At 30.9% G+C, this 23,454-nt stretch overlaps 1 protein-coding gene across 4 annotated transcripts in view; it reads right to left on the minus strand.

Moving 5' to 3' along the window:
- Positions 1–23,454, minus strand: part of LOC105207336 (cardioacceleratory peptide receptor) — a 72,323-nt gene that overhangs the window by 5,016 nt on the left and 43,853 nt on the right. For all 4 annotated transcript variants that reach the window (XM_039457719.1, XM_039457718.1, XM_039457717.1 and 1 more), the window contains exons 3-6: positions 17,566–17,701; positions 12,312–12,509; positions 9,549–9,643; positions 9,014–9,266 (exon numbers count right to left, since the gene is read on the minus strand). In XM_039457719.1, coding sequence (XP_039313653.1) covers positions 9,014–9,266; positions 9,549–9,643; positions 12,312–12,509; positions 17,566–17,701 — 682 coding nt within the window. The remainder of the gene's footprint in view (positions 1–9,013; positions 9,267–9,548; positions 9,644–12,311; positions 12,510–17,565; positions 17,702–23,454) is intronic.

Here is a 23,454-nt window from a genome sequence, read left to right on the forward strand (position 1 = left end):
AATTCCATTTTAGATAACGAATCTAACGAACTTAAAATAACGAAACGCTCCATTTGTCTCTTTGGAGACAGGCTCTGTTTTATGTGACGGCTTCCGGTTTTAGAGATAGCACGTACTCGCCGATCCTTCCTATTTTTTTTTTGGTGCAAAGGAAAAGACTTATAAAACATACAATAAAATTTTGAAAAGATAAAAAAAAAGAAAGGAAACAATAAAGAAATGTATTTACTTGTACAGCACAGATTTCTACAATGACGAATATGTAATAGATACTTTAAATTCTAATAAATAAATTTTATAATAGTCACACAAGAATTAGTATTCAAAAAACAGTATTTTAGAGAAAGATTACTAAATGAAATTCAAACATTCTGCCATTTCAGCAAACGATCAATAAAAAGTAATCCGCCCAATGTATTCATCTGCAAATGCTTTTTACATTTGCAATTATAGTGAATTGGAGTTATTTTTCATTCGATTCGTTTACTATGGCAGTAGAACATGCAAAAGCCTTGTAAAAGCTCAAATCTTCTCTAAATCTCCCTTTTCCTTTGAGAGCACCTTAGATTGATTTGCAACACCTTAACGAACTACGAATTCATTTCTGAATTCAAATCAAATAGACAACATTTGAATGTGACATCGAAACATTTGTTGGTATTGGTTATAATATTAACTATACAAGACAAGCGCGCTACGCGCGCGTTACAAGGTTTTTAATCATTTCTGGAAAAAGCCATGTAAAGAATATATCGAATGTACTGAAATTATTGTTGTCGCTTTTCCGCAATGCCGATTGGTTCTCTCGCTGCGCTAACTTTGTGAGCGGCTGTAATCGTGGAAATTGCGTATTTTGACTTTGTGTATTCAGAGATTAATAGTGTAATATTAAATTTCTAATTTGTGTGTGTGAAATGATATAATATAAAAAGTTCTGTAGCGCGCACCTGTTTTGTCTAGTATTACATAATTTTTCATACAAATTAACTCCTCAATACACATAGTCAAAATATGCGATCTCCACGATGACAGTCGCTCGAAGTAAGCCCTGAATAAGAATCAATCAGCATCATAATTAAGTTTTATTTTATAACAAAGTACCAATTTTAACATTTTTTTGAAGCTTATTATAATTGATTAACAAACTGACTAAATAAAAAATAAAATACGTTAATGTGATGTGAGATCGTATTTCGCGTTTTGTTAAAATTATATCAGTGTATCAATAAAATTTCTCGTCAGTACAGATATTTGATTTCAATTAATATTTATTTTTAATATAATAGATACAACAAATTATAATAAAAAAAAAACAAAATGAAAAAGTACTAACAAAATATTTATTAAATATGAATATATATTTATTTAGTAGAAAAACCACTAATTAAATTTAAGTTTTATTTTTTCTACAATAAATATTTATGTACTGTAAGATAAATATTTCATTACAAATATTCGAATAAATATTTATTAAAAGTAAAAGGAATTTTTTCTCTCAGCGTAAATATAAGAGGCATTGCGATTCGTCAGAGAAATAATTTTCGCATTTGATTGGGTACATGTGCAATTACGGGGTACGATTTGGTATCGGAGAGCGTTGCAATGTGCACTCTGACTTTTCGTCACGTTGTCGGTTCAGTGAGACCACGTCTCATTGGACTTAGCGTCTAACCGGCCGATCAGCTGGATTAACCACGATTTGTGAGCATGTCGCGGGTTGACAAAAGCACCCCAGAAAGTGCGTCTCCTTTAAGTGACTTGCTGCCTGCGACTATGGCTTGTAAGATACAAGTGTCGTATGAATCGTGATTAAAAAAGCTTGGTCGACGTTAGACGTGCGTTAAACGTGATTCCAGAGGTAGAACACATTTGCAACGAGCTCACTATCGATCCCGTATCCTTCGCGTCCGAATTGCTAATTCGTTATTTCGTTAATCGCGTAATTTGCAATGTCTCTTGCAGGTGCCCCGAGATGTTTGCAGCGCCACAAAATGATATTTTTAATGCAGAATTTTTTTTTATTTTTATGTATTATTTTTTTTCTATTTTAATTTTTTATGATAAGTGCACTAGACATTGTGATTCGCCGAGAAAATAATTTTTGCGTTCGGTTGAACACATCTGAAATTATGAGATACGATTCGGTATCGGAGAGCGTTGCAATGTGCACTCTGACTTTTCGTCACGTTGTCGGTTCAGTGAGACCACGTCTCATTGGACTTAGCGTCTAACCGGCCGATCAGCTGGATTAACCACGATTTGTGAGCATGTCGCGGGTTGACAAAAGCACCCCAGAAAGTGCGTCTCCTTTAAGTGACTTGCTGCCTGCGACTATGGCTTGTAAGATACAAGTGTCGTATGAATCGTGGTTAAAAAAGCTTAGTCGACGTTAGACGTGTGTTAAACGTGACACAAAAGGCAGAACTCATTCGCAACGAGCTCACTGTCGATCCCGTATCCACCGCGTCCAAATTGCTAAGTCGTTACTTCGCGAATTGCGTAACAAGCAATGTCTCTTACACGCGCCACAAAGTAGATGCTTGCATAAACATAGAATAATTTTTTAAAAAGAAAAATTTTTTGATATTTTATGCATAATTCATTTTTTTCACCTTTTTGTGTACTGAAGGAAGAATTATTCAATTTTGATAAATATTTATTCAAATAGTAATGAAATATTTAATAAATGTCAATATATATTTATTTAGTAGAAGAAGCACTAATTAACTTTAAATTTTATTTGTTCTATTACAATAAATATATATGCACTGTAATATTTTATTAGAAATATTTGAATAAATATTTATTAAAATGTAGGCATTTTTTCTCTCAACGTACTAAGTGTAAGAGACATAGCGATACGTCAAAAAAAAAATAAATTTTTTGTTTGAATGGGCACATGTGCAATTATGGGGTACGATTCGGTTTCGGAGATCGTTGCAATGTGCACTCTGACTTCTTGTCACGTTATCGGTTCAACAAGATTATGTCTTACTGGACTTAGCGTCTAACCGGCCGATCAGCTGGATTAATCACGATTTGTGAGCATGTCGCGGGTTGACACAAGCACCCCAGAAAGTGCGTCTCCTTTAAGTGACTTGCTGCCTGCGACTATGGCTTGTAAGATACAAGTGTCGTATGAATCGTGATTAAAAAAGCTTAGTCGACGTTAGACGTGCGTTAAACGTGATACCAAAGGCAGAACACATTCGCAACGAGCTCACTATCGATCCCGTATCCATCGCGTCCGAATTGCTAATTCGTTATTTCGTTAATCGCGTAATTTGCAATGTCTCTTGCAGGTGTCCCGAGAAGATGTTTGCAGCGCTACAATATGATATTTTTAATGCAGAAATTTTTTTTATTTTTATGTATCATTTTTTTTCTATTTTAATTTTTTGTGATAAGTGCACTAGACATTGTGATTCGCCGAAAAAATAATTTTTGCGTTCGGTTGAACATATCTGAAATTATGAGGTACGATTCGGTATCGGAGACCGTTGCAATGTGCACTCTGACTTTTCGTCACGTTGTCGGTTCAGTGAGACCACGTCTCATTGGACTTAGCGTCTAACCGGCCGATCAGCTGGATTAACCACGATTTGTGAGCATGTCGCGGGTTGACAAAAGCACCCCAGAAAGTGCGTCTCCTTTAAGTGACTTGCTGCCTGCGACTATGGCTTGTAAGATACAAGTGTCGTATGAATCGTGATTAAAAAAGCTTAGTCGACGTTAGACGTGCGTTAAACGTGATACCAAAGGCAGAACACATTCGCAACGAGCTCACTATCGATCCCGTATCCATCGCGTCCGAATTGCTAATTCGTTATTTCGTTAATCGCGTAATTTGCAATGTCTCTTGCAGGTGTCCCGAGAAGATGTTTTCAGCGCTACAATATGATATTTTTAATGCAGAAATTTTTTTTATTTTTATGTATCATTTTTTTTCTATTTTAATTTTTTGTGATAAGTGCACTAGACATTGTGATTCGCCGAAAAAATAATTTTTGCGTTCGGTTGAACATATCTGAAATTATGAGGTACGATTCGGTATCGGAGACCGTTGCAATGTGCACTCTGACTTTTCGTCACATTGTCGGTTCAGTGAGACCACGTCTCATTGGACTTAGCGTCTAACCGGCCGATCAGCTGGATTAACCACGATTTGTGAGCATGTCGCGGGTTGACAAAAGCACCCCAGAAAGTGCGTCTCCTTTAAGTGACTTGCTGCCTGCGACTATGGCTTGTAAGATACAAGTGTCGTATGAATCGTGGTTAAAAAAGCTTAGTCGACGTTAGATGTACGTTAAACGTGATACAAAAGGCAGAACGCATTCGCAACGACCTCACTATGGATCCCGTATCCTCCGCGTCCGAATTGCTAAGTCGTTATTTAGCGAATCGCATAACAAGCAATGGCTTTTGTACATGCCAAGCTAAAGTTGCTTTAGGTTCTTGGGTCGGTTTGTCAAACATGTATTAAAGAATGTTATTTGAAACTTTGTTGCAATAAAAAACCAAATGGAAGACTAGTAGTACTATAGATGAGAGACAATAATAAATTTTTCGATAATGCATTGTGGAGAATGATATAGTACAGTGTAATTATGTTCATTAAATTTGTTTATTGTGTTTGTTGCATATCATTTTATTTGATTTGGGCACACATATAAATTTGAGATTATACTTTAGTCTTATATAAAGTTTTATATACTTTATTTATGTATTGTTGTATCACATACAATATATGTCATAATCATTTATCTAATTGTGAATACTTTTTTTTTATTTAAACTTTCGATGTATTATATTTTTATAGACTAGAAATATGAATTGCTGGTTACATTTCCAGATATTATACAGTTCAAATATTCGAGAGGGCAAACTTTTATATTGATTAACGTGAAATTCTAAGGAAATAAGTAATTGATTTTAAAAATTATATTTAAAGTATTATTTATATTTCTCTTATTAAACATAATTTTATGTAATTTTTTTTTCTTTAAAATACACACACCTCTATGATAAATATTAAAAGATTTTAATTTGTTAAAATGCAATTTTATTCGATTTGTTAGTACTTATATTATTAGTTGACATACAGCCAGAATAGATTTGGCTTTGATCAACGAATAGTAAGACCGATTTGGCTGGAAGAAAAAAAGTAATCCATTGAAGCTTCTAATATTATATAATTTTATACAAAAAATACAAATTGAATATGACACTATTAACTTCGATACACATAGTCAAATCTTCGCGATAACATATAGCCGTTCACACATTAAGGGCTGAATGAGAACCAATCAGCACATCGGAAAAGCGACAAATAAATTTTGAGAAATCGATTGTTGATGCATTTTTTCAGATAAGATATGTTTTGAATAATAACATAAATTGGCAACTAAAATTAATTTAGAAACGGATTTTTTCTTTTTTCTCGTTTAAAGCTGAAAAACTAGAATTATTTTCGGTACAATTTGCTAGAGAAAAATTAATGTTAAATTTATTAGACAATTTTCTCGTGGAAATTAAGGTCGAAAGTTGTTAGGAAGTTTTATATTGATAGATGTTATTCGGGATGGGAAGGATAGCTTTTCTTCATTTTTCAATACAACTATGACCAAAAGAAGAGTTAAGAACTGCTTCTGTAACATCGATATTGGAAAACTACGAACAGGGAAAAGTCGTCAAACGTGAAAATAGGTGAACATCTGACGCACGATGAGATAACTTTTTTTTTTTTTTTTAAGCGAAGTAATTTCAAACGATTGTCGCGGCTAATTTATTTCTCGTTTGTGAACTCTTCTCTTTTTCCAAAAGCATTGCTAATACATTAATGATCCGTAAATAAATACAGCAACAATTGATAATTATAAATTCCATCAATGCGTATAATTTCGAAATGCTGTTAATTGTGGTTTAAAAAAACACTTTAAGAAGACAGTTTTGTATAATGACTGAAAGTTATTTGATAATTTGAAAAATAGGTTTACAATTGTTATAATAACAGAGTATAAAAACGATTTTCTCTGTAAACTTTTATGTATCCAATACAATACATAACACGAAAAATTTTTAATTTCTATTATTTTTCTTTAGTTTTTTTAATTTTTAGAAATAACCTGTCAACATAGTTTTATATTTTTTAAATTATGGATAAATAAAATTAGCAAAATAGGAGTTAATTACAATGCAGAATAATTCCATGAAAAATCTAAAAGCGTATTATTAGCAATGGAATTTAAAGAATTGAATAACTATTAAATTTATTAATGTATGAAATTATTGCGTACCTGGAATTTTATAATAGCACATCCATTCAAAGCTGCTCTCGATGGAAAGTTTTTCAGTAGAAATATTTTATCGCGTATTCTCGCTTATTGTTGTGATTTATTGAGTTAGAAACTGTGTCTGTGGTATTTTTTATCGTGTTACGGTCGATAATTTTACAACTAAAAAATTTGATTAAACGTGAATCGGACGGCCTGTTCGATTTGTCATTCTCGATGAGTGCGCACAAATCTAATAACCGATCAGAACGTATAAATGTGTCGAAAGGAAGCAATGAATGATTGCATTGTGCATACGTCTCCCTCACAAATGATGAATAAACGTTATTTCGTGAGCGAGGACATTGTGCACGTGTAAAGGAGTTCTTGATTCGACATACTGATTTTAGTGATGGCTCATTTTCGAAATGAGCAGTTAAAAGAAAGTTTATCTTGTTACTTTATTTTTATCATAAACTTTATACTTTAAGAAATTCCGGAGTACAACTAATATATAAACTAAAAACATATTATCTTTTAATAGCGAGCATAAAAATTTGATTAAAGATGCTCGTGCATTTCATTTTATGTATTTCGTTTAATGGTAAAATTTTTATTACTGTCAAGGCTATAGGGAAAAGCATTTTATATACTCGCGTAATAATAAAGAGATATTAAAACTATCACTTTTGGAGTAGTAAAGTAAAGATAATTCTCCGGAATTATAAATTTTAAAAACGAGTTTTAATCCGAGAAATTTTAAGAAGATTAAAGTGTAGGAAGTTCGCACGCCCACCACATTTGATATTTTCAGAAATATGTCGATTTTATTTAATTTATAATTTCTTAAAATTACTTTACTATTTATAATATCATAATAATTCTTGATATAATTATTCAATGCTATTATTGCAGTAACAATATGATTAGAAGTAATGATTAATTTCGGTTTATAATAATAAGAAAATTAATTAACAGAAAGTTACGTGCATATATTAAATATAAGATTTTATTTTTTTAAATAAAAGTATTATTTTGATGTATGGAAATGTATGGTTCTTTTATTTCGAAGCATAGAATACAAAGCGCATATAAAGAAAGCGCACCAATAAGCGCAATTGCAATACGATACATTATGCGCATAGTAATTTAATTTCAAATCACAAAACAAGAATACATTTATTGCACGCAAAATTCACACAGCCTGCGTAACTTTCTTCGTTTCGCGTTTTTCCGCAGAAATCCTCTGATTTCGGAGAATACAATTCAAAGAGGAATTTCTCCAGTTTCTCTATTACCTCGGAACTCGTATCCTCGTCAGCTAAAAAAAGAAATTCCGTCGTCGTCGATAGCAGCTAGCGAATCTGATTAGTGATTCTTCGTGCATATTCTGTAGATTTGAAGAAATGAGCACATTTGCGTGGAAAAAGCTCGTTGATATTTTACGGTTATAACCGTGATTATTAAAATATTATTAATGTGGAATAAAAACAAATAATTATGATAGCTGCTTAAGGAGAAGACGACGAGATTTTAAGATAATAAGCCTCATAAAAAAATTGAATTTTGATGAATTTTGATGTGTATGTTTCAAAACTAAATGTGTATATTTCAAAACTAAAATGATCATAATTTGTTTCGGCGTAATACGCTATGATCAACTGAAATAATCCTCTTGCCCGAAATTTTATATGTTTCTACGAAATAACAGAGAGATTCGTCGTGCCGAAACTAACGACACTATAAAAACGTTATAGATACATTTATGAGAACGTTTATTGACCTCAAATACACATACATATACATACGCATACAAATATTTGCGCTCATAAAATATCTGTTGGATGTCTTCTAAAACGAGATTACTTAAAAAATTACTTTTTATGAAATTTTTATTTTTGACATTGACTCAATATTAAATGTGCATTACTTAATTAATGAACTAATCAAATTAATTAAACTGAAGATGACTTTATTGTTTGTAAAATTAAGATTCCATATTTTTTGTCTATATTATATTAATTATATCTTAGGTTTAGCCCGATTTTTTCTCAGCATACCTATATACATATGTATGTATGTATACATGATCCCTTCTGTCTTTGATCCGTATAAGGATATCGAGTAGCAGACATGCTTATCTCCTTGCTTATGTCCTGTACAAATAAAACGGTTCACCAATTTCGTATCAAAGACGTAAGAGGAGGTAGATAGAAACTTATTACTTTTTACTGCCGCGAAATAGACGTCGCCGTCTTTCCGTTATTGTTGTCTACGAAAGTACTCGTATACGTCAAAGGAAAAAAAGAAAGATTTGTACCTCAAAGCAGATATATCGTGGTTCGTTGGGATCTAAGAGCTTTCCTTATATCTATACGAACTGACGAAGGAATAACGGGTGATCGTAAAATCATGCGCCAGACACTGAAATATAAACTTTACGGAGCCGAGGAAACTTATATAAATATTTGACTGAAAAGATTTTATCATAAATCTGAATCCGTTTTAAAATGAATCTAAATTCAATGTAACAGAATTTAAAGCCGTTTTCAGCGGTATTATTATTTCTGCCGTTTGGTTTATCCGATTTTTTCGAATAAATTTAATTAAATATTTACTTATATGTATATCTCTAGTTAAAGAAAAACTCAAATAATTTAATTGAATTGTTTAACTAAATATTATCGCGGTTTAAAAACATTGTACATTTATATCCTTTCTATACGTAATTTATGTCTTACCGAATACTATGACGAAGGTCATTTTGACTGTCTTGATTTTCGCCTTGGGAATAAGACCCCTCGAAGACGCTCTCCGAGTATCTCTGGTAGGCCCTTGACGTAATGCTGATCCTTGCGACCATATTGTGACCACGATGACCGTGTAACAGCCTCCTATTATCACGGTGGGCGCTATAAAGAGACTGAAACTTACCAGGCTCATGTAGATCTTCCATTGAGTCGGGGTTAAATCGATCCAGCACTGCATCGTATCCTATAAAACGATCGTTTGCGATTAGATTAGGTTAATCCTGTGAGTGCAAAGCTTTCGAATTTCTATCTTTGAAAAATCTTTACGAAAACGAGAAAACGGTTGTACGTAACGTTGATGTTTTGTAGCAACATATATATTATTTTCTTTACAATGCTTTGAAGATACAGTATTCAAAAATGCAAGAACAGAGAGAACAAGAATTTCAAAGTTGATTTTAACAAAAATATAAGGAAATGTCAGTAGTTTTTAAATCATTTCAATATCTGAGAAATATACGTGTACCTGTATTCGTCTCTCTTCGTACAGGAATATGATCGGCAAACTGAATAATGCTGACAACGCCCAAGCCGTAATCACCAACGCTCGAGCTCTCCACCCTGCGGTCAAAATTGATATTTGTTAGTTGATTTATATAAACGAATTAAAAAGTTTAAATTACAATATTTTTATTTTGGAAAAATAATAAATAAAAGATATCATGTTAGCAAAAAGCAATTGTGCTCAACGAGCAAAAGCGGAATTTTTATTCAAATTTGTTTTTTTGACGTAAATATATATTTTTTTGGCGAAAAAGCAACGCGAGCGAGCGCAACTTTGAACGCGATGTATGAAAGAAGTATAGCTATTTTCGTGAATGTCGAGTTTCACGTCAACCGGCGATTCGGAAAAACGGAAAGGAAACGCCATAACGAACGGTGCTCGTGACAGGTCGCGAAACCGGTTTGAAAAATCGAGACAAAAATGTCTACGTTACTTTGCTGTAATAGGCTTAGAACCTAAAGCAGCAGTGCAGCATGATATGACTTGATTACAACATGCCGAATCATTTATTTAGCTTCCTGGAGCAACATAGGGAATGATATATACGCGGCAATTTTATATTACATCATGTTATCGTTATCTTCATGAGCGTCATTTATTTTATCATTTTTAACCATATGTAATTAATGTCAGCAATTTTCTTGGCTTGACATCGGTGGCATATAAAAAGATGTTACATTATGATATATATTATCGGCGTGAGTATATATTATCCATTAATCCTGTTACTATAATTACGGTGTGCAATTGATAATTACAATTCGTTGGTAATTGGAAGAATGATCGCGTAGAAATCCATAACGTGTTGGACGTAGACGTGGAGTTAAAGCAAATCTGGTTGATTTAATATTGTAATAGTTCCGTGTTGTAACCATGTTCTCTCGCGTCTCTTCGATAATGCCATGGACGTTTTAATCTCTATTTAATGATATTGAGGTGTACGGTGTCATTAATGAGCTTAATTTTACTGTTACTTACTTTAAAAGCTCTAATCGGGATCATAATTAAAACTTTCACGGATTAATACGGAACGTGTTTAAAAGCGTTCAAAGTAATTCTCACCCGTACGTACATTTTGTTAATTAAATGTTATCTTTGAAGTTATCCTATACATTTTTAATAACGCTCGCATAAAAGCGTAAGTATCGCGTTTTTACGATGCATCGTGATTAAAATTTTTATCCTAAACAAATTGGGTCTCTGTTTTCATTTCAATCGGACTATAATATTGGAGATCGGGCTAATGGTAAAGATACTCCCGTATTAATCCGCAGGTGATAGAGTATCGAGCGACGGTCGACGGTAGATTGGTAGTCCCGATTCAAACACCTACCAATTTCTGTAACTCTAGCTATCGACAAACCACAAATACATCCATATATATAGTAGAAGGTAGAAGATAAATTTTATTCCGGCGCGGAATACACGCACACATGCACACACATACACACCCGCAGCAACGTGAGATGCCTCCGCGTGATAGACGACCAGCAGAAAGATAAGAGAACCGGTGACACTTTCTTCTTTTTCTACATTCTTTATCTCGTTGCAAAAGGAAAAACTAATAAAAAAAAGAGAAGAAAACACGCGCAATTGACGTCAATGCATACGATATTAATTCTGAAAGAAATAGCGTTGAAGATACGTCACAGATATTACGTTACAGATCATGGAATAATCTGATCATCAATATTGATGGTATCGCTACCGGTATCATGGGACTAATATAATATATTCAAAGAAAGCCTCGGATGGTATCGATTTTTAGTTAGCAACTCGATGTTCCGGGAGTAGAGACGCGTAGCGTCCGCTATACGGGAGCCAAAGCAATTTCTTGACGATAAATACGAGTAGAATAGAAAAATCCGAAGGACGTCAAAGTGATATAAAAGGCGAGAGTGGGTAGATTCCACTGTGCGGTGAACTGCACTCATTGTCAGTGGTGTTGGCTGGCTAATAGATATCGATAAATAATAATCTTTGACTTGCAACAACACTCGAAACCGCATATCGGTCTATCGGAATTACGTGAACTTCATAAAAGATATTTCTATGAAAGAGAAAATGATTCTCTCTCTGGAAAATCTCGCGGACCAGATAAAGGTGTTGAAAGAAGAAAAATAACATTATTTTAAACTCTCAGACCAGATGGATCCCGCTACATGCACTTGCAATTAGATCGACCGCGACGCGAAAATACAGTGACCTATTTCATTTCTTTGTATTATAACTACGAAAGATTCGTATTTTTATTTATCATTATATATTGCTTTTATTTATCATTATATAGCTCTTCTTAATTTATGTAAATATCTGCTGTTTATGTATTTCTGCTTATGCTAATTTCTAGCCATCTGCGCCGAAAGTTTAAAATGACATAATCTTTCTTCCTTTAATACATTTTACAGTGATTTTTGTGAGATTCTCCAGAATAAATATTCTTTTTCGTAGAAGTCTCCTGTATGAAATTTACACAGTTTATTCCATTAAGCCCCAAGCATTGTTTTTCTCTCTTTACTTGTTATAATTAAAGATCTCCGCAGGGAAAAGCGAAGGTAGTCTTTTAATTTCTAGGTTCAACGTTATTCACGCTTCGAATCATGCTATATATGCCACGGAGTTTCATCTAAATTGTATTAATCAGTTTATCTCACGACGGTGCTGCTCTTTGTAAAGGGATCCAACATTAAAGCCGTGATCATGTATGCGCGCTAATGTACTCACAGCTGCCGGAGAAGTTCATCGGTCGAGTAATGGCATCGTATCTGTCAATTGATAGAGCCACTAGGACGTAGGTCGAGCTGTAGGTTACTACGGCCTGCATAAACCTTATCAGTTTGCAAGCTATGTTGCCCGCGTACCACACAACGGAGGTTTTCCAGATTATGTCCGTTAGCACGGATATTAGGCCGACCAGTAGATCTGCAACAAGATACACGACGGCGAACTGTGATACACCGTTTGCGAATGGAGCATACTAATTATCAAGGTTATCAGTTAACGAAGCTTCCCTATCTCTGTGATATTCCTTTACATCCGAATGTGTATCCAAGAAATCTTAACATTTGAAGGTGTTCGTTAATATTTCGAAAAATCTTCTTTGGAATTAGATAGAAAATTAATAGAATTATATCTGCGTTCTGTATATTCTTTTTTTTTGTTACAAGAATTAATCATTAAACTCACCAAAATACATTTCGACATTCTGGTCAGGAAAGAGAGTAGAAACCTTAATAGTATAACGAATTTATATAAATCTTTACGTGAATTTCAAAATTTAATTTAATATTAAGTATGGAAGTATTTTTTGCCGATGGATATGTCGCTCTTAATTAACTCCGTGTGAAGGTATTTATGAAATAACATCTTTAATAGCGAAATAAACCTTTATATACGTGATCGGTTTATAACTCGTTACTTCACGTCGCATTACTTTGCATTTACGCATGGTTAAGTACTATTAATGCGGAATATAAAATAAGATCGAACGTTACGTAATGAATTTGTAATTTGGTGTTTTGGTGTTTTTGTGTTGCGACATTTGCATTATAAATGTCGCATTAATAAGAAATTATTTCCAAGCAAGTAAATTTTTTCATGAAGACATAATCAAGCCGCACGTGTTCCGTAACGTTTATATTGCGAAAGTTTTTTAAAGACTATCCGAGTAAAATATAAGAGTATGAAAACAAGTATATATGACACATACAGAACGGATTTAAATTTATTTGTTTAAATATTATTATAATATCTATTTTGAAACAGATTTTTACTTGGGATGATTAGAGGGAATTCTTACTTATCGGATTTATAAACAGATTTGAACTGTAATATTTCTGAAAGCTTGTCTTATGTTGTTTACGATATGCCACATAACAGAATTCTTAGTAACAACTTCGAAAGGTATATTATCAATGTTTTTTCAGAATTGTTATCGATCTGATCGTAAAACCCATCGAAAAAGAGAGTGTACAGCTTCAATTCTAGTTCTCTAAATAAACCAGGCTCATTCCTCCCTACCCCTCACTACTTTTATTGCTCATATTTTATCGATAAAATAGAAATTCGATTCCGCACCCTCGCGACTCGATAACACCGGTTGTGATATTAATGTTGAAATTGGAAGCCCTGCAAGTTCTGGAATAATTGCTTCCAGCATAAAGGCATATGTGTGAAACGTGCCAGAAGCAAAATTAAAGCAGAAAACAATTTTTAGTTATTAGATACATGCAATACTAAACAATATATAGTTGTTACATATAAAGTACATTTAAAATGACCGATATTTTCTTATATGAAAAATGTAGATTTTCTTATTTACAATTTGAAACATTTTAATTTATTACGGGATAAATTGATAATTTTAATACGAACGTTGTAAATCTTTTGTTTACATTAATATGTAAAGTTTTTATAGTATTACAATGTGTCTTGAATAACCTGAGAAATATAATCTTTGTGTATTTATGGTAACATATTCACATTGTGTGATTCTACTAAGTACTTTCAATTTTTTAAATATCCGCTATTAAAAAGATATTCTGATCGAAGATTCCTAAGAAAAATTTTGATAGAAAATATGCGTGTGCGTATTTTCCATCGAAATTTTTTTTAGGAATGATCAAATTTTTTTGATTTAACAGTTATACTTTGAGAAATTTCTATATATTTCTGACTTAAACCATCCCCAAGTAACGTCGAAATCCTTTAATATACTTTTATATTAATATTGTTTTAATACTCTATAACGTGCGGTCATATTTTTGAATTTTTCTCAAATTGTTTTTATTGATCATTACTTGGGTTCTATTTTAAACGACTAAAGCAAATGGCCACTAAAGCAATTCTGTTATCTGAAAACATATTTGAATTGAATTAATATTCTCTTTATTTATTGAACAACTGAAAAGACAACAATAACAACTAGTACAGAAATCTTTACAACGCAAAATAAAAATTAAAAAGATCATTTCTAAAAAAATATGCATATTTAAAAAGATTTCAAATATTTATTTATAATTCTATAAAATAAAACAATTACATCATTACAGTAACGTTGTTATATATTAAATGAGTCAAGAATGCTTTTTATCATTCGAACCTTTCTATTGAGATTCGTATTATATCTATTTGCTTCGTGCACAATTGATTTCTCGTAAAAATGAAGACGAAGATGGGAAAAGGAAGATGGAATTGTAATTTTACTGTCCATTAGTGAAGCTTTATCGTTTCTTCGATAACTTAGTTTACAAATGTAATAAGATCACAAATAAAAAGACCGATAATAAAGTTTGTGCATTGGCAACTTAATAGCGATTTGTTAGTTGACACTTGAAAATCATTTTTTATAAAACCTAGTATTTAAAAATTTACAAATTATATTTTTGCAATATTAACAATATGTTAAACAAACGTTTTTTGTATAAAAGGACTGTAAAAACTGATAAAAATAGCCTCTATATATAGATATTAATTATATATTATTAGAGTATTGAGGCATATAATTTTATTTGCTACTATACACACATACAGCAATTGTGTTTATTGGAAAATTATAATGATAAATAAAAACTGTATTTTTTTACATATGCAGATATATGTATATGTATAATATATGTATGAATATATATATATATATATATATATATATATATATATACACACACACACACACACACACACACACACACACACACACACACACACAAATATATTATGTAAAATATTTTTTATAATAAATACTGGCATGTATCTTTAAAAGCGCAGAATTTCTTTTACAAGCACGCTTCACATTTCTGTCACACAAGAATACGACATCGTTATTTAAAGAGTCTCTTTCCTTGAATAGTCATGTCGCACATCTATTGCGAAGCATATTTGTAGTGACAATCGCTGTTAGAAATGAGGCTGTCCCAATAGCTATCTTTAAATTCTGCTAAATTGTAAAAACGTATTTTCTAGATTCCATTCATGTTTTACGACTTTTCTTGCCGCTAAATCACAATACCACATTACTATATTTCTTAATATTATTTGTTATATAAACGAGAAGTTTTGTTAAATAATTGGACTGATAACCAATTTCTTATTTTCTAATCTGTATTAATCCTCAAACAAATAAAAAAATATGAAAAAGTATATTTTTAAAAATATTTTTTTATATTATAAAAACAATATATTTTAAGTAATATATTATAAAAATAATATATTTTAAATATATGTATGATTATATTAATTTCTTGTATGTATTTTTAAATGAAAATGAATTTATTATCAGCTATTTAATTGTTTTCTCTATACATTAGTAGCAAAATATATTTTTGATTTTTAAATACTGTGTGAACTGTATAAAGTTTACTTTAAAGTGTGTTGAAGTGTCATCCAGCAAATGTCTTTGTGATACGTCTTTCTATTTTAAAATGCATATTTTTCCTTGTATTTTCTGTTACACGTTATGCTATTCCATAAAAGATATTCTTCCTCTTCCATCTCATTAAACATTAACTTAAATACATTTGCTTTTAGTATCATTAGCTATTATGCAAATAATGCAAAAAAGATAGACATTAGCTGTTGTACTGAGATACTTTGTAAAAGTGTGACAGGAGTAATATATATATAACGTCTATCTTACGTACCAAAAGTAAAAAGTAAAATTTAAACCAAAGTTAAGAAGAATAGTAAAGAAATAAGATCTATTTTTTTTACTTTATCTTTTACTATATTTTACTTGAATGCTTTCTAGCACAAGTAAGAATGTAGGCAAGTCGGTTCGATATCTTTTATTGGCGGACAAATGTGAACTGTAAACTTCCTTATTGGACATCTAAGTTGGGGTTTATGTCATACCAATTTCTCAGTGCGCCATGGAAATGTCAACGAATCCTTATATCAGATTATTTTTATTATTTATGATAAACATAAATTTATGTTTTTAAAGAGCTGGTATTTTTTAAATAATATATATTATATATATAAGATCGTGAAGTATATAATACAATTAAAATTTAGAACAGTTCATCAACTTTACGCCATTGCTATTAGTTTTGAAACGCGGTTCTTAAATTGAATCAGAAAATTAATATCACAGTATTAAATTAATAATTGATTCGATACTGTTACTAATAAACATCTATAAGATTACCTCATATGGCAAAACTATAAAGAATTTATTGCAAAAAATATATTAACTAGGATTTTGGTCATGGATCCAAAATAGTATAGATATCCTATATAGATGCTTATTAGATTAACATCAGTATTGAATTGATCATTTAATATTGTGATATTAATTTTCTGATTCAATTTAAGAGCTGCATTTCAAGATTGATAGTAACGACATGCAGTTTAAAGAACTAGAAAATATATAAAATATAACAGTATATAAAAAAGTTAGTATAATATTCAATCAATCATAATTATTACGATATTGCAAACAAAATATATTTTTATTAATCTGTCTACTTGTGAATACAAACGCATATCTGTGTGATCAATACATGCAGATATAGCGACCATTGGGATAAGAGAAAATGTTACGCCACGTGCGCGCGATATCGTACGTTTCCGATATTCTGCACATAAAGATACGTCAGCGAGAAAAGGAAAAGGAATGTTTATCTACATAACGTGTACATGAAAGAGGATGCGCTATCGTATTCTCCGGAGCTTGAATTACAGATATCGGGAGCGAAGGTTTTGGGGAGGAAACGTAACAGTAGTCTATCCACAATTCTCGTTTGGGCAAATATTGACAATGTGGAAATGAAACAAAGTTACGATCGTGGCACTATTGTTATTTAGGTTATTTAAACTGTGTTACTATCTTCTCCGGCTCTATTAGATCTACAAGAATTTTTTTACAAATTGTTGATACGTGTAATGGAATTTTTTATCTAAAACTTGAAGCACTCTTATAAAAGCTATTAAAGCATTAAGGCTTTCTTAATTACACGCTATTAAAAATAAAGGCACTTACCGGCGAATGCCAGTTGCATGATGAAGAAATTCATACGAGATTTTCTACGTTTTCCCAGCAGAAGTCCGGCGAGGACTGCGGTATTACCAGCGACTATCACTGCAAACTGTAGCCATAGTACCGCAAATTGCTCCGTCTGTAAAAAAAGAGAAATGTTTTTCTCATCCCTGTGAAATTACCAACTTTATTTCTAATTTAGTTGACAAAATTCTGACTTTTTCCCGAAAAGTTTCAGGATATGTCAGGAAATTGACGCGCGAAGAAAATTTAATCAAGGAAATGTAAACAATGAAAACATACATGAAGAGTCTGTTTAACTTTTGTTATATAAAAAATTATAATTGTTCTCTTATTTTAATTAAAATTAATTTTGATACTTCTTTTTTTTGTGCTAAATTATCAAAAAAATTTTTTTTTTATTCAGGTATTTTTTTTTTCTTTTTCTTATTCTTCAAAACTTTTTGAGAAAGAATTAAGGTTCAACCAGTTCTATCTAAACTCTGAAACATAATTTTATAAAGATCATTATTTTATTTTACAAAGAGGATTTGAATTACTATTTAAATTAAATCCAAATTATATCTAAAATTTTTATATTATTCAACCACATTGCGAATTTGTTTGTGGTGATGTCTCTATGTGTATTTGACATATAAAATCACAGTTCCAATAAATGGTAATCTCTATAAATAACGTAATGATAAATGTACGTATACACAATTGTATATGGGTGTATTTCATAACTTGAACGTCGACGTGACAGAATGTTATTTACTGATTTGCATAATCCGAGTAAACAGTTGATTTGACGGTGAGTTCAATAGATAATACCTGTGGTCTCGTATGTGTTACACGATACGTAACGAGAGAAACATGTGAGTGATAATTTCAACATCGTTTGGATGATGCACGTCATGCGTAATATGAATAACAAACTAATTTGCTCGATCATAGACGCGGCTAATACGATAGAACGTGATTTTACGAAAATAGACAACTAGGGTGTTTTCTGTAATGAAATTGAAACTATATTTTGTTTTAATAGTAATAACAATCAGCAATCAATTTTAAATGTTTATGAACACCTAAGTATCGATTGAAAGGAGTTTAATCTTAAGGAGTGTAATCTTAACATTTTCCAAGTAACGTATTATTAAAAAAAAAATTATTATAAACATTTCAGAATAAAAAAGGAAAAACATATATATATATATATATATATATAATTTATATATTTGACACTATTTATAAAACACTAAAATACTTTATAAATTTATCAAATTGATATTAAAAGCAACATCCTCTCAATCGAGAAAATGATTGAACAGTTGTATTTAAAAATAATATAAATAATAAATTTATTAATTAAATTGAACGATGGTGCGAAAGTGGACACATTTTATTGATAATGCCGTTCAATATTACAGCTACACGAGTTGAAAATGCAACTTGAATATAATCAATCATTTTAGCTTGGAACACATACAAAAACAAGCACCAGTAATTGCCAATAACAACAAATTATTTTTAAGAGAAAATAGATCACATAATAAATTCATTTATAAGAGAAATAAGTTTCACATGTTGGTCAAAAGCACCTATTTCATTTTAGTTATAAATTTTTCCTTTTGCTTAAATGCTAAAATGAATACAATATTTTGTTAAATTGTACAAAATAATTCTATTAATATTCTATTAAATTAATATTTTATGGCCTATTATTAATATAATATTATTATACTATTAAGGTTTAATAGAGGTACTAAATATTCTATTAATAATATATTTGAAAATTCTATTAATTAATAATAAATTAATTGATTAAATTAAAATAAGTAATAAAGACAGAATATAACTAAATAATATAAATCTTTTTTATTGAAATAGTAAGTGCACAGATTTTTTTTAGAGAAAATTGTATACAGATTTTTACTACATTTTGTATTAAAGCTTATAGACCTGAAATGTTTTTATGTACATTAATTAAAAGTAATTGGATTTTAACTAATGATCTGTCTCTCAGTACCGTGAATTATTTTATATTCACGGAAAAAGTTTGAACGCCTGAAAAAAACATGTTTTTAGTGTCTAGTTTGTCACAACATGAATTGTGCCTTTCGGCTTAAAAGAATTTATCGGCATTGATACTTCTTTCCCTATGGGTGTGTGAATTACTTTGGTATCTACCCATCGGGTGAGAAAATGTCGCCGAATCAACGAAAATCGTGGACCACAGAACTGCGTATCCCATTTGTCTCCTTCTCTTTTTTTCTCCGCATTCAGCACTAAATCTATGTTTCTATTCCGCAAACTGCGAACTATGAAAGAGACGACGGCCGATTTAGGTCATCTGATCTCGTTGGGAATCGCATATCGAATATGATACCGGAGCGTCCGCGGGTTTATTCATGTAGATTTGTTTATTTGAGTGATTCAGTGACTTGATTCAGTGACTTGATCCATCAACAAGCTTTACAAATTCTAACATAGTACGCATACAATAAATACGTTTCAAAAACGTTTTATAGAAAATAAAACTAAAAAAATGTAAACTAAAAAAATATAGAATAGGAAAACAAAGTTATCAAAATGTATAGAATATTTATAAAAGTTATTAGTTAATTATATTTATGATACTTAGATTTTATAATATATTTGTGCATGAAAGTTTATATTACGTAATATAATTACTGATTAACAAATGATGTTTTTCAGTTGAATTTTAATTTTTTTTTTAAAGCAGTTATCGCGCAAATACGATATTTTTATGAGATTGAACTACGATTTTATTGAACTGCGAAAAAAGTATAGTCGAACGGAAAGTCAATAAAACTTTGTAATAAAACTGACGCAATAGAGAAAGTTTTCAAAAATGTTTAAACAATTAAAAATAATTTTTAAATATAACAAGAAATTTGCGTTTTTTTTTTTAAATATTATCCTATGCGAATAAATGTTCTAAAATTTCTTTTGCATTCTACATATTACTGAGCACAATAAAATATACTTGACATATTATACACTGAGAAATAATTGCAATAAAAATAATTGCAATTATCATAATTTAACTATAATTCAAAGTTATTTTTGGTACCACTACACTAACTATATTTATAATTATTTTAACCATACAAATTATAGCTATTATTGAGAATAGTTGTCATTATTAAGAAACAAATAATTAAATTTACTATAATTATGATTGCATTTACAATATAGAAATATCAGTTTTATTTTTATCATCTATATTTTGCTATTTATATTATATTTGAAATTATCATAATTTATAGTAAAATTTTTTCATAATTGGTAAAATTATGAACACAAGATTATTATTGATAAAACTGTAGCAATAATAATTATTAAAATAGAGAGTTTAATCATAATTATTTTATCACGCACACTAAATATCAAACACGTTTCTCGTGTATGATGGAAACATAAACAAATGTAATTATTTCTAACAGCATATATGATAAAATTTAAATGTGTGTGCTTAATTAGACAGAGAATATATTCTTCAGTGAATATATTAAATAAAAAATGTTCTATAATATACACTACAATTGATTGTAATTAATTTTATTGTACCAGAGCTTTTGTTTTCGAAATGCATGATGCAAGTATTACAGAATCTATCCATTAATTCCTTGTATTTTATGTGCATTACTGTGCTATTGCTCATAAACTATCAATGCCTCGACGACGGTCCAATTTGATTCGCGGTACCAATAGGGAGAAAGTGGCACAATGTCTAGAATATCATGTACATTGAGAATCTCCGTCGTATCTGTCTGCTGCACGACTTTCCGGTTCTCGAATGCGAAATGCAATTATTCATGTCATCCGCAAACTCGATATTGATCGTTCGATAAAGTTGATTTTGAGTTTGTCGAGTGCGAGATTCGTATGCAAAGTTTTGGACCGCGGCCGCGACCCACGGTTACACTTCTATCATTCTCCACGGTATTACTGCATTACTAAACTGGAAATGCAAAATTTGCGAGAGAATAGTTCTCGGGCAAGCGAAATGAGAGGTCAATATTTCTCAGAATATGTTGCAATTAAATTTGCGCGATCCGACAATCATGCACTTGAATTAGTCTTGAAAGTAGGGAGATCTGATAATTGAATTTATGTTTTGAACTATGCAATTTCAAATAAATCTGTTATTTTCGCTTGTATTTATTTTGCAATATGGAACTTTGAAATTCTTTTGTATGATTATATGCAACTTTATAGATAATAATAAATTAAAATTGTAATCAAATGTGCTTGCATATTAGATACAGAATATACTACTCTAATCAAAAATAAGATTAAAAAACCAGAATTTAATTCGTGTATCCGTACACTATCGGAACAAAAAGAATTTTGAATAGAAAGTGAAAAATGTTCTCGGTAATTTGCATCGTTTTACATTCCATCCGATTTATCTTCGCGAGTCATGCGTGAGACAACTTAAGTCACGCATATGCATGTCCATCGTGTATAGCAAAGGCTCTGCCACCGATCGTCCCGGCGATTGTTTATTACGGTATGACCGGGGGCGCGAATAAGATCGCGTGACATGCAAGACGGCGCTTGTCGGAAGCGTCGAGACGCCCGTTTCGAGTAAGAAGTTTGATGATCGATAGAAATTGATAGCGCACGCACGGGACGAAGTTGCGAACACGCTACAGCTTCACAATTTCATCATCCAGGAAATTAACACGATAGTGTCTTGGACATCTACTGCTTGGAATGGATGAGTTTCTCTTTAATTCGAAGGAGTTAGACATTATTTGAATATAGAATTTGATTGTCTTACAACTTAAAAGAGAATAAATAGTAAAGCACGTGTCAGCCTTACAGAAATGTAATACTGGCAGTATTAAATTGAACAGTAATTATTATTTATTTTGAGTATTAAAAGTACTGTTGCTTAGTACTTTTAATACTTAAAATAAGTAATAATTATTGGCCAACTTAGTTCAATATGGCATTTACATTTTGTAAATAATTTTGTTAATAATTAATATTTTAAATTAAAAATTTAACGTTTACTTTTGTCAATGTGTTGTTTAATCATACGCGTCTTTTTCGTTTAGCTAAATATGCATTCTGGTGGATTACGGAGAAATATTGGCGAATAATTTTCTCAGGAATATTGTGATACAAATTATAAGAGTGACATTAATTATTCAAACTGTAGACACATTATTTTAATAATTTACATCATTATACTCTTAAGAAAATTATTTTGCAAATGTTTTTCTAGATAATCTATCAAAATGTATATTGAACTAAACGAAAAATCTCTCTCAAGTACTTCATGATTGAAGATCGTGCTCTCCATTTGATGCTCATGCATGTTCCACAGTAACGTCTTGTCAAACGTCAAACTCTCAATGCCTTGCTTTTCGAAAAGTGGTGATTAATTAAAAATCCGATACGTTCTGAATGGATTTGAATCTGCATCTTTGGCACAAAGAGCAGACGCGCAACTCTTATCACCACAAATGAAAAATATAGAATATCATCTTTAAAACTTTAAGAATAGTGAAGAATTTGAGATTTGCAATGTAACGAAAACTATAATATTATGTATCATCTCTCTCTCTCTCTCTCTCTCTCTCTCTTTTTTTATTCTACAGAAATTGACCATTTGGTTTGATATTTAATTACTGCGCGTTATTTTACGTATCTATTTGCATTTTGACAAATTTGTGTTTTCATGTAGTCAGTATAAACAACATGCACCACATGAAATATAACCACGTAAAAACATGAATATTATATTCTCGAGAGGACAATTTGAATATTAAAACGAAAATATATGTTATGCAGAATGTTTCACTTAGTATTAGTATGTTATTTTAATGATAATTTGATGAATTTCACGAGTTT

The sequence above is a fragment of the Solenopsis invicta genome, chromosome 15, assembly GCF_016802725.1.
Source record: "Solenopsis invicta isolate M01_SB chromosome 15, UNIL_Sinv_3.0, whole genome shotgun sequence".
Classification (NCBI taxonomy): domain Eukaryota; kingdom Metazoa; phylum Arthropoda; class Insecta; order Hymenoptera; family Formicidae; genus Solenopsis; species Solenopsis invicta.